Here is a 13,069-nt window from a genome sequence, read left to right as displayed (position 1 = left end):
ATAGGTACAGCTTTTGTAATATATGAACAAACATAAGTACAAACTTTCAACTGTTTACATATATTCTAAAACATTAACCCCCTTATTCATAAAATTTTACGGACCTGATTTAATAAAAATATGCTTTGTCCCTTTCTTACAAATACATAAGTCAAAATGGTAGATAAAGACAATGCCAGTAACGCGTTTATAAATAACGCCATAAGTTCTATTTTTCAGGTTAGTAAAATAATAATGTTCTCCGATGTTGATACAAAATAATTTGTAACTTGAGACCGACCTTGTTTCGGAATCTCAGTTTCATGGAAAACTCGTCAAAACAAAAGCGTCACATTTTTGAAAGTGGAAAACGACACCGTTAGTCGGTGAAGTGACGAGTCACGAACCATAAGTGGGGCGAATGACACATTGTAGACATCCTTGTGACGTATGACACTTGACAATCTATGCTAAATTGTCGGCGGGATCATTGGAAGCATTCTTTCACCGAACTATAATACCCAGTTTTGCCAACAAAAAACTTGTTTATTTTTGGGAAATGTGGGCTGTTTATCTAACAGGAGATCAATTCAAACGAATATTTTGACGTCAAAAAGATGGCGTTTTGTTATCATTCGTGCGTTTCGCTCGCGCTAGTAAAAACATGTAGGTAAGTACCGTACGTGATGTACGGAAAAGAACAGGCGCCATGGACGCCAGAATGATAAGAAAATTGAATCATTTTGATGCAACATAGATGTTTATTTGGGTTCACCTGCCGTTTTGCACTGACGAAACGTTAGGTCCACTACAACAACGAAAAGTACAGGATTTTATTCGTATTTCAAAGAATCAGGTCGTATAAAATTAAATTAATCTTACCTATTTATGTCAAAGCAAGAAAATCTTTGTTCAATATTTTATTCTGTAACAATCCGTTTTCTATTTGCATCAGTCCAGACCAGACTATAGCTTTATGTAGCAACAACGGGACGACAAGTTCAGGCATGTCAAAGCTTGGCGAGATATTTCTTGCTTGTTTGTAGCGTTTGCGTTATCGCTTAGATTTCTGAAACCCCGAAAACCGATTAATCGGTGACACGTCGTGGACATTCCAGTGACATGACATTTGACGTTCCAAAGCAGCGTTCCAGCGGCGCCAGCATCGTTCCATTTTTATCACCTGTTACTATGCCCGTCACTTTCGCGCTTACATATTGTTAGAGCGTGACAGGCATGGTGATAAATGATAAAGAGCCGACCATCTTAGCCCTACTGGGCTTTTAAGTATTTCAATTTCTTAAGGTAGTAAAATCTGACGAATAGACTACCTGATTAAACTTAATTGCTACAAATCCCGAAACCACAATGACCTTAAACTAGTTTGCCAGCTCTAGGTTAAGCAATTTAAGCATGTAGTGTGTAATGATCGGAAATATTTATTAATTTGTCCGGACTAATGCAGTTTTGCGGCTAGAATTTATGCGTCAGAAACTGAGGTCATGGCCTGAAGTGATGCAAAGGTATGTTCGTCTGCAGGTCAACACTGGTTTTAGGCGCTTGTGGTAGCGCTCTGACGACACACACTTATGAAAAATTCGTCATTGAAAGTTTGTATGACTAACGGAAGGTTTTAGAACAGCAGTACGCACAATAGTAGACCGTATCGTTTTAAATATATAGAACAGACTTATTTCAAGAGCGACGGGCTCTTTCTACGCATCACAAAAATTCAATCTGGATAACAAATATTGGCTCCTAACAGGATTGAATTTGAGACCACTATATATATTTTTCGCTGAGGTGCTTGATTCCTGTATATTAGGTACTTAGGTATGTACCACAGTAATATTCGTCATATTGACCACAAATCTTACTTTTATAAAATTCCTGTGTACTTTTATATACATATTATGTTCATAAGTAGAGGAAATCAAGGTTGATAAACTAATAATCAGTTTCGGTCAATGCCTCGCGTTCAGATGTTTAGCTAGTAATGTGATTACTTGCACGCAAATCTGTTTTGCATTGTTGTTTTTAGGGTTCCGTAGCCAAATGGCATAAAACGGAACCCTTATAGTTTCGCCATGTCCGTCTGTCTGTCTGTCTGTCTGTCTGTCTGTCTGTCTGTCTGTCTGTCTGTCCGAGGCTTTGCTCCGTGGTCGTTAGTGCTAGAAAGCTGAAATTTGGCATGGATATATAAATCAATAAAGCCGAGAAAGTCGTACAATAAAATCTAAAAAATTAATTTTTTTTAGGGTACGTGTAGGGGACGTAAAGTGGGGGTGAAATTTTTTTTTCGCTTCAACCCTAGAGTGTGGGGTATCATTGGAAAGGTCTTTCAAAACTAATAGGGGTTTACAAGAAACATTTTTTGATAAAGTGAATATATTCGGAGATAACCCCTCTAACTTTTGAACCATAGGTCCAAAAAATATGAAAAAAATCGTGGAAGTAGAGCTTAAGACAGACATTAAACGAAAACTATAGTGGATATGATCAGTTTAGCTGTTTTTGAGTTATCGCAAAAAGTTTTCCCTTCATAGTAAAAAGACTTATTTTAATTAGGTACTGATTATGCAAATTTGCCTATTTGTTTAACTCAGGTGAAAGGTACCGTTTCATCCCTTGGTTAACAATTTACTATACTTTAAGCTCCAGTTTAGCTTATTGTGACGGAAGAGTAACTACGGAACCCTACACTGAGCGTGGCCCGACATGCTCTTGGCCGGTTTTTTTGTATTAGTATAGTATAACTAATTTGAATCGTATCGTAATCATCGTAAATGGTAACAATAACCAATGAGTTCCAGATCTTTTAGAATTTTTAGAGTAATAATAGTCTTACACTGAAAAACCTCATATTGTACACCCTCAAGAATCTCAAGATTAGCTCTGCTAATCTTAATGAACTAGCTAGTTGTTTACACAACCGGAATGTTCACGTCAGGAAAATTGGATTTAAGGCTGTCAATGCTGGTATTTGTAAAGAGTTTGTTCAAATACTGTAGCTGTCAATATCGCAATCACGTGCTTAAACAAATTGAATATTTACAATAGGTACAATACAATACTATACTCTTTATGGATACCTCACACAAATTACAATTCATGTACAGAAACATAAACAAAGACAAATAGATAAATGTACAAAAGGCGGTCTTATCGCTTTTTAAGTGCTTATTTACTCTAACGCTTCGGACAGGCTTTGGGTAGGTTACACAGGTTAATACTTATTTTATAGGATAAGAAACTTCGTAGATAGGTATCTCCTATTACGTACGAACGAACTGGATGAATTCTCTCTTCTCATCTCAAATTATATACGGTTGCATACAAGACGAAAGAGACAAAATGAAGAAACCACAAGAATTTCTGCCATCTATATCTTTCAACCTAGGGAACAAATTTACACTCATAACTCGCTAACAGGACAATTTCTAAGAATATGAGTTATCTTAGGAGCCATAGTGAGAAATGTCACGCTTAATTAATTAATCATCACATTACTAATCTAGTCCTTAACTGGAACCTACCCAACCTGTTCGCAGACAAAAATAGTGACTCCTACGTTACATAAACCTCGCAGGAACTAAAATTAAATTAAATTCTTAGCCCGAATATTCATGTAGTATAGTATAGTATAGTATAGTATAGTATAGTATAGTATAGTAGTAGTATAGTATAGTATATCTTTATTTGCTAGAATTATGGTTAACACAGATGTTACATCAAAATTTTATCCAGCACAATTCTGCCGACTTACGGCGTGCAAATTTTACTATAAATACTTAATGACTAACATGCATTTACTCTATATTTACATTACATCGATTAATTATTACTTAATAATGTTAATATTTATAATTTGTTAGTTACAAAAAAAATTAAAAACAAAATGAGTATGATAATATTAACACAAGATAATATTAACATGTAAAAATTAAAACATTATTCAACTAAAAAAAACTTTGTTTCAAGCTGTATGTCGAAGGTAACAACAAAAATGCAAGAATAAGGCGTAATTATACCAATAATAATTACATATTACATGTAACTCAATACTCAATAATTTATTGCACATAATGGTTACACGGGTGAAATATAAATATAATTATTGATCATATTGTGTAACCTGTTGACATCACATTATGTATCTAGTTTTTAGTCACTTAGGATGTTTTAGAATTGCGCCTGAAGTAGTCATCTCTCTCTATCATTCTTCCATATTACGAGTAGTCCAACGGTGACAGTTGTGTTTCGGAGCTACGGAGCGTAAACGATTGGCATGTTGGCTACGCACCCTGACGAGACTATAGTCTTTTTTAACTATAAAACCATACATCTATACAAAAAACAAATGAGCGTTCCATACTATCATACCTAAGGCTAGTTCCTTTCCTACTTCCTAGTTAAAACAAATCCGACTATAGAGATAAAACTAAGCGCGAACAATCTAGAGTTTTATTTTTAATTATCTACCGACATCAAACTGTCAACAGCAAACAGAAGTTTGAAAAAGTCTAATCACGCGAAGCCTAACTTTTATAGCCGGCTACAGACAACTTACCTATTAGACGTTACATACAGCATGTATGTTTTGGCTCCTCTACACGATGGCCCAGCGCTGGACCAGCCAGATGGCCATGCGATGGTTGAGAGCACGCACTATGGAATGGCCCACGTGTAGATGCGTACGCGCCATTGCCGGCCCACCACCTTTTGGCTTCTCTACACGATGGTCCAGCGTAGGTCAGTCCAAGGGACGCACTCATGCGTTAGAGGGAGCAAGTGATATTGCTATCTCATTTCACCGCATAGCTGCGTCGCTTAGACTGGCCTACGCTGGGCCATCGTGTAGAGGAGCCCTTTGATGTGCGGAACAAAAACCGATAGGTACCGTGGCCATCGCATCGCCATCCCACCGCGCCATAAGCCATCCGACACCACTACGCTCTCTACACGCTGGCCTATCTTAGTGGGCCAGTATGATGGCCCATCGTGTAAAGGAGCCTTTTATTCAAGGAGTCCGCATAATCAAATAGTTAGTTAAGCCTTTAATGAACACACTTTCATAGGTTTTAGAAAATATGGACGATTTTTATTTTTCCATACAAAATAATACAGCAATCAATGTATCAGTACTTTGGTTTAACTCTAAACGTCGCATTTAATTACGTGTCATAGTTTTCAATTGTTTGCTGGATTTTAATATACCAAAGAAAGGTCCGTGTTACAACAACGCTATTAATTACTCTCTACGAATAAAAAAAAATACTATGCCATTCAGTTTCCTGAAATATAATTTAGCCATATTAATAACAAAACTTCCGTGAGACACAGACATATTAAATATGTTAAAATACGTGAGTGATCCATTTTAACATATTTAATTTAGCCATACCCCGAAGTTAACGGAGTTTAAAAAAAACACCGTGTAAGCCGGGATCGGACGACGATTCAGTTTTAACAATTTGTAAAGGTATCTATCATGTTTTGATGCAACCTTGACGATTTTTCATGCTGAACTAATCAACCATCGACCTGACCAAGCTTACACTTAGACCTGCATCGTGGCATATCTCATCTTCACCTTTTTACATTCTTATCGTTAGCACATGCGCATTTCTCGCTTGCCTAGGTGCGACTAAGGGCAACTTGTAAAATTTGTCACAAGGTAAGCGCTTCAATTTTGGAACGCATAACCTATCTCGATTTGCCTATAACCTATAATCTTGGTGTGGTAACCCACAAAAATAAGGCCGCTTATATATGAGATAACCGGCAAACCTTTGTAAATGCTTCATAGTGCGGGATCTATGGAGAGTAATCTTTGAGTCGAGCTTTCCAAGCGGATTAAGGTTTTATTTCAGTGGAAAAGTCAAGACGATCAAACGATTTGATTATGGTATTCAACGTTGAAAAGTTTTTCTTATAAATTAGGACGAGATTGAACTGGACAGTGGCTTTCCATTAATGTTGAGTGGGAAACTCCAATCAAAAGTTTGGTTTCTAATTTGAGTTTTTTGTGAAGTTTTATTAGGTATACAATTTAGGGTTGAATATTCGTTAGCGAATATTTGCGTATTTATACATAACCATCTTTATTTGAAAAATATTAACCCATTCAAATATATTTAAAACGGATCACTTACGTATTTTCGTAGTCGAAAAACCCTCGACATGTTTCACTCCGTACCGAGGAGTGTCGTCACGAGCTTGCGTTGGCGGACCAGCGCAGACAGCGGGCCGCAGCCCTCTGCGTCCGATAACTTGGCGCGGGCGTGGGTGGTAGCAGGGGAGGCGAGAAACTACCCTCGTTTACGGCATTATTGTCAAATAATGGGTTGCACACAAAACTCACTACGTCATTCGCTAATGGTTCGTCCACGCTGTCCGACGACGTAGTACCCAACATAGTTTTCCAGCTCGGAGGCACTGACCAACCACAATCATGGTTAAAATTCCGATGAAGACTAATTTCGATAGCCTCCCGTAATTTTAGCTGAATCACAATTTTTTCTTACGCCAGCACTGTGTCTGTATCTCACGGAAGTTTTGTTATGAAAATATGAACCTTTTGAGCCAGATATGTCTCACACACGCCAAGGAGGTTAAAAGGAGTACTTAAATAGATAGCTGATAGCGCTATAGGCATAAGCATAACAACCTGACGCCTTGGCACAATTTGTCGAAGCGTTCCTGATTTTTTTTGGTGGCGCAATTTGAGTAGTAATGTTTCTTGTTCCAGGTGAAACGCTCAATAATGCTCAAGATGGCAGACGCCTGCGCCGACGCGTCCAAACAAACGCGCTTCCACGAGATGCACGTCCAGAGACACAACAACGTGAGCATCCTGTACGCGGACATCGTCAACTTCACGCCGCTGAGTGAGAGGTTGAGCGCGTCGGACTTAGTGAAGACGCTCAATGAGCTGTTTGGACGGTTCGATCAGATTGCTCAGGTTAGTAGAAAAGAAAATGAAATTAGACAAAACTAATAATTTGGGTCTGTTCCTAAATAGGTATAAGTACCCCATTTCATTTGCCATGGCGGGATTCCACTTGGAACTACACAAAGAGAACCATAATGTTGATCTATTATTTTTATTTAACAATTAAAAGTTTTACGAGCTCTGCTCTTCAAAGCCAGCATGTGGTCAAATAATAACACAAAAGGATCAAGACAGTTGCATGTAAGACACGACGCCGCAAAAAAAGTTTGCCGGGTATCTTTTGGTCACTACTTGTATTGTTTACGCTTAATGACCGTCTTCTCAAAGTGGAATCCCGCCATGATAATTGAAATGGGGTATATGTTAACCCTTTGGCCATCAAAGATGTCAACTGTCGCGCGCAGCGACAGCCCAATACCGTGTGTGGCGTTCAGAGGGTGAAAGACAGGTTATGTTACAAGTTTCGTTATTTAAGAACAGGCGAAAGAAAGAAATTATTAATTGATAAAACCTCTTACTCAGGTTAAAAACAATCACAAAGAAATGAGTTTGAAATTAAAAAGGTGCTGAAAGTTTTAAGTGATAATCTCTGGGTTGAAAGGTCAGTTGCAGTTGTTTTCATAATAACCTTTATCTTGGCCAATTCTGGAATGTTTTTATTTAGCCTGTTGTGTCCCACTGCTGGGGCCTCCCTCTTTCTTCCACGCGTCTCGGTCTATAGCAATATTAGGCCAATCTTTCCGAAAGACGTCAAGATCGTGCCGCCACCTCCTTCGAGGTCTGCCGTGACGTCGCACTAAATTTGGTGTCCACTAGGTAGCTTGCTTGGCCCACAAGTCGTTTGGCATACGGCAGATATGTATGTCCCATTTAAGCTTAGCGGCTGTCAAGGCTATGTCGGTTACTTTGGTTTTGGCGCGTAAGATGGAATTTCTGATTCGAATTTCGAATCGAAATACTGCGCTCCATGGCCCTCTGGCAAACCTTAAGGGAAAGCTTTTGAGAATTAGATCAGGTCTGAGCGCCGTAGGTGAGGATCGGAAGAATACACATATTCTTTGAATAAGCTTGCCAAAAAGTGGACTCTGATCTCCTTATGGATGCAGCTGGGAATGCGTTAACTAAAATGTCCTCTTTTTAAATAAACAATTGCAGTTATAACACAACATTAATTTGGATTGTAAATAGGTTAGTACTTGATATAATATTATCAATTCTATCTCACATTCGTTCCAAATGCATAATAGTTGTAGTTTCCCAGTTTGAATTTCAAAATTTCCGCAAGTCAATGTGAATTGTAAATTCAATCGCAAATTCAATGTTAGTTTAACACTTGAAATGCAAGCAATTCAAGCTTGAATGTGTCGGGAAACACCAATGAAGTATTTAAGCGGTGTAAAGCTTTCCAGTAATCGCGAAAATGAACTTTGGGTCTTTACAGTAAAGTTGTTTTTAGTATTTGACGATTAAGAAAAGTACAAACGCCTGAACATAATCTTATAACAAGAACGTCTGCTGAGGGAACGCTAAATATTACGAATGTATACGTTAGGCGAAAATTATGTGCGTTTGTTTGTACCGACTGTACCGCGTTTTGAGAATACGTAATATAATTATAATAATTAATAATTACTGCGTTTGTGATGGAAATACAATTAAAATTCTCTCGCTTTGTGTAACAAAGGCAAAATGCTCCTGGCAAAAGAGCCAGGAGCATTTTGCCTTTGTTACACATTTGTATAATCACGAATATGTAATAACTGTAACAAGTATAATATAGAAATTACTTATTATTAAGAGCTTGGCATGTAAAATAACCGATTGCTAAAGTATAAAGATTTTTGCTGTTATTCAAAGACTGCTACAAGGCTTACAGGAAGAACGGAAAATCGAAATTTTATATTCGAGTGATAGAGGCAGAAAACGAAATTTAAAATAACGCTTTATCACTACGTTAAGTAGGTAAGTAGGTACAAATGTAGTGAATAATCATTTCCCATCGTATTTTCACGGGATCGTTCGTATTTGTCATGATACTTCAGTCAACCTCGGTACTTTTTGTACTGGGACTGACTGAAATAGCATAACACGTTCGTACGTTTCCGTAAAAAAACGATGGGAAAGGATTATTCACTACATCTGTACACTATTGTATTTGTAAGAAAATTATATAACACAAATTAACTCATTGAGGCTTGTAAAATTTTATGTGTCTTATCACCATCACATATTTAGATTTGTTAACCAAAATTGTTTTTTAATTGTTTAAAATTGATTCTAAAATGACATGAAATTTGTACTTATGAGCGACGAGGAGATTGTTAGTCCCTTAAGGCATTATATATTACTTATAGCATTTAAACTTTCGCCTTTTGAACACATAGGTATTAAAACATTTGTACCAGGTCTATCGCTAATTTATTTTTCGTTTCTCGTGCTCTGAAAGTCGGTAATTTTTGTCAAAAAGTGTGCAGAAAATAATACGTTTCGACACTAGAGTATTTTACTTTCCAAATACGTTTTTTTCGTTTTTATTAAAATAAGAAATTAAATGGTTTTGTTGTACAATTTCTTCAACTTTGGGCAAAGCAGACAGAATAAAGTTGTAGGCGGGGCATAACATGATGCGATTAGGTACTATTAACCAACAATACATACTAAGTAGGTCCTACTTAGGTACATAATATATGAATTCAGATGAAACTTACAAACCTAACACTAAGAATTTTCAGTACTCAGCAAAGTATGCCTGTCACTTTCGCACTTACATACTTACTTGTTAAAACGTGACCGGCATAGTGACAAGTGACAAAAATGCGACGGTGCCACAACCGCTGATCGGACACAGTCTAATTTTGATAGGGAGACCCAAAGGCGAGCTGTCTGAAAAGAAAAGGAATTGGACATGTAGCCAGTTTGGTGAGATGGGTCGGTCGTAATTATTATAAAATAGGTATTTCGTGGTAAACTTAAAATTACTTACAACATATTTCAATACTACGCTCACAATCGTTATACCGTCGTCGTCGTCGTCGTCGTTATCGTTATAGTGGCTCTGCTGTAGACCTCACGTTAACATTAGAAAATGTAAAAGTGAAAAATAATTAGTTCGTTTGAGTTGTTACGAGTATCACTGTGAACAATAGTCGTAAGTGCCATAGACCCTATTGCGGCTTAAGCCCATTATGCCAATGTCTGCATTGAAAAAAAAAACCGAAAACTGGATTGACAGAAAAAAAATATTTCATCATAGAAAATGGTCACAAAATGTCACGAAAATCGGTTAAGAATTGTGACCCGTAGAGGAGAATATCTGGACATACGAAAGCAAAATGCCCGAGTTAAAGCGGAGACCTTCGCTAACGTTCAATCAGAACTAACTACCATCAGAACAACTATTAAAGTTAAACCAGACTTTTCTAACTAAACATCCTGTTTGCAAGTTAGCGGAGGGACCGAAGCCACAGCTATGCATAACAAGGCACGGTTTCAGAACTAGTGCTAACTTTCCAGTGATTTCTCACGCGGACGGTGACATTTCACGCCGGAACTTTAGGATTCAATTAGTTCAGGGCTACATATAACCGCAAAAACCGAAAATCGTCAATTGCGGACATTTTTCTCTGTCACTCTACATAATTACGTCTTAGTGAGAGTAAAAGAGAAACATCCCTGCAATTTGCGAATTTCGGTTTGTTGTTTCGGACGTGTTTGGGATCGCGGATATCATGTTATTAAACTGTTTGTGGAGACCGGTCTGTATAAGCTTACACGGGGTACAGGTTATGTTAAAGTATGTAACTTTACTTTTGAGTGACATTAACGTGAGACACTTCATTCGGTTCTTGTCTGTTTTAATTTTTTTGTCTTTTAATTATTTATATAAGAATTCAAGCCTTGGCGACCCTCTACATCTCTAAGGATAATTTAATATATATTTTTATATTTTATCTCTGACACTTAGAGACTTATACATCTCTAAAGAATTTTAGTATTTTATGGTTTTATTTTTTTATCATAGTTTTTTTTTGTGTAATTTGACATTTAGAGACAGTATACATCTCTAATAATGTATTTATTATTTCATAGATTCGATATTTGTAATTGTTTTTTTTTTTTAATTTATTGTTTGTAAAAATGGACATGTAAAAGTGCCCCTATGGCCTATTTGCTGAATAAATGTTTGATATTTGATATTTGATATTAATATTTTTTAGTTCGATCAAAAATAACATTACGCTAATTTTAGATTTACCTATGTTCGTGTTTTTTTTCTATAGAGTAAAAGTTGTTTAATAAGGCTTCGAATCGATGATGTTACTTGAGAAATGCCTTAAGATTGCTATTCATATTTTTTGGCAACCGTATTATGATGTAAAAAAACGTTTTTCAAAAACTCTGCTGGCTGAACGCACAGGACAGGACAGCACAGGACAACTAAACGCGCCGTAAGGGTTATTTATTTAAGCTTTATTTATATAATATAATATGAACGACATTTCACGCTGGAGCTTTAATGTCCTGCTGCGATATTCTGGTTATAATTTTTTTATTTTGTGACATAGCAGCCTTGTCATCCGTAAATTATATATAATTTTTAGCGCCTGAGTACCTTCAACACAAGCCTTATTCAGTTTATTGTGGGACTTAATCAAATTGTGTAGTAATGTCCTATAATATTTATTTATTTATTTTATAATGAAAAACCCCGTGGTTGGGGATTGAAAACCTTCATTTCAAACGTTTTGTTGTTTTACACAATCTCTTTATATATACTTTTTTAATTATATATACTTAAACTTACAGTGGTTTTCAAAATTACACATTAAACTAATGTTTGCGGGCGTGTAGTTATTTCATGTAATGAGATTACCTGGTTGTAGCAATATTAAACTCGGTTATTATGCATACATACGAGTATATATGCATATGTGAATATTAGTAAATACTATATGCTAAACAACCCTCTTTGTCTCAGCAAAATAGCTCTGATATACAAAATGATACTGTTATTTTTAATAAAATACTTTGTTTCGTTTCTCTTTCCATGCACTGCATAATAAACCCGTAATTCTGTTATCCAAGCTCCGTTGAACACTGCCAAATTGAATAACCCCCCGTCTAAGACTCGAAACATAATAGGTATTACGTCCAACCAAAGAATACACAATAATAAAGACTGTACTTAGGTCAAACTTTATGAAGAGAAATGCAACCATTTCTCTTCATAAAATCTTTGTGGATTTTGTGAGGCACTTTGGCGCTTAATTTTCGCTTACACTACACCATAAAATCTCTTAAAACACTTACCGGCCGTCAATAACTGAGTTGTTCTAACAATAAGTTAAATCTTGGTTTGACTCTAGTGAATCTACATGTGCTAAATTTTCTGTGTAAGTTTTAAGAGTTCTGTATGGGCTAACGGTTCTTCAGTTCGATGAAATTTGAATCATATTTAATTGGAACAGAGTCGCTTTTGCATTATTTCTTGAAATTTTCAAACAACGCAAAATCAAATTCATCAATTTCATTCAGGTTCAAATTTCAGTGGCAAATTTTGGATTTTCATGTGTATGGCTGAGCCTTTGGAGGTTAAATCAGTTACAATCATTACAATTATTATGGGATACGGAATTTGGCGTGAAGATTTGCAATCTCTATCATATAATAGTCTCTAGTTAAAAGCAGTTGATAAAATATCAAATTGCAAACTTGAAACAACTGGCGAGTCAAGCGTTAAGATTCTAACGAACGTAACAAACAACGGATGAAAGAAAACCGTTAGCGGGTTGAAAGCTTTCATTATGAAAGTTTCACTTAAAGTAGTTAGACTACTTAGTGCGCTTATTCAAGACTTCGAATTTGCGAGGATTGCGGATTGTTCCAGTAAAACTCGCTTAAGAATCCAAACGCCTAAAACGCGTTCTAAGCGAGAAAGTGCATTAAGCCGAAAAAGGGGACGGCCGCTTCTCCATACAATCGTAGTCCCCATTTTCCTCTCTGGATATTGACATTATGAAAAATATTTTTACATAATTGGATGTATATTAACAATAGCTATGCCCCTACGTTTGACTTTTTTCGTTTTTTTGAATTATTGTCAAAATTAGGATCGAAAAACAGTTTTCATACAAA

At 36.4% G+C, this 13,069-nt stretch overlaps 2 protein-coding genes across 4 annotated transcripts in view; one reads left to right on the top strand and one right to left on the bottom strand.

Moving 5' to 3' along the window:
• LOC133523759 (adenylate cyclase type 2-like) overlaps positions 1 to 13,069 on the top strand; it is a 302,517-nt gene that overhangs the window by 241,389 nt on the left and 48,059 nt on the right. For all 3 annotated transcript variants that reach the window (XM_061859471.1, XM_061859470.1, XM_061859473.1), the window contains exon 6: positions 6,731 to 6,943. In XM_061859471.1, coding sequence (XP_061715455.1) covers positions 6,731 to 6,943 — 213 coding nt within the window. The remainder of the gene's footprint in view (positions 1 to 6,730; positions 6,944 to 13,069) is intronic.
• LOC133523760 (pre-mRNA-splicing factor ATP-dependent RNA helicase PRP16) overlaps positions 1 to 13,069 on the bottom strand; it is a 454,093-nt gene that overhangs the window by 419,075 nt on the left and 21,949 nt on the right. The window lies entirely within an intron of this gene.

Source organism: Cydia pomonella, chromosome 12 (genome assembly GCF_033807575.1).
Source record: "Cydia pomonella isolate Wapato2018A chromosome 12, ilCydPomo1, whole genome shotgun sequence".
NCBI lineage: Eukaryota > Metazoa > Arthropoda > Insecta > Lepidoptera > Tortricidae > Cydia > Cydia pomonella.
This window is presented reverse-complemented; position numbering and strand designations above follow the sequence as displayed.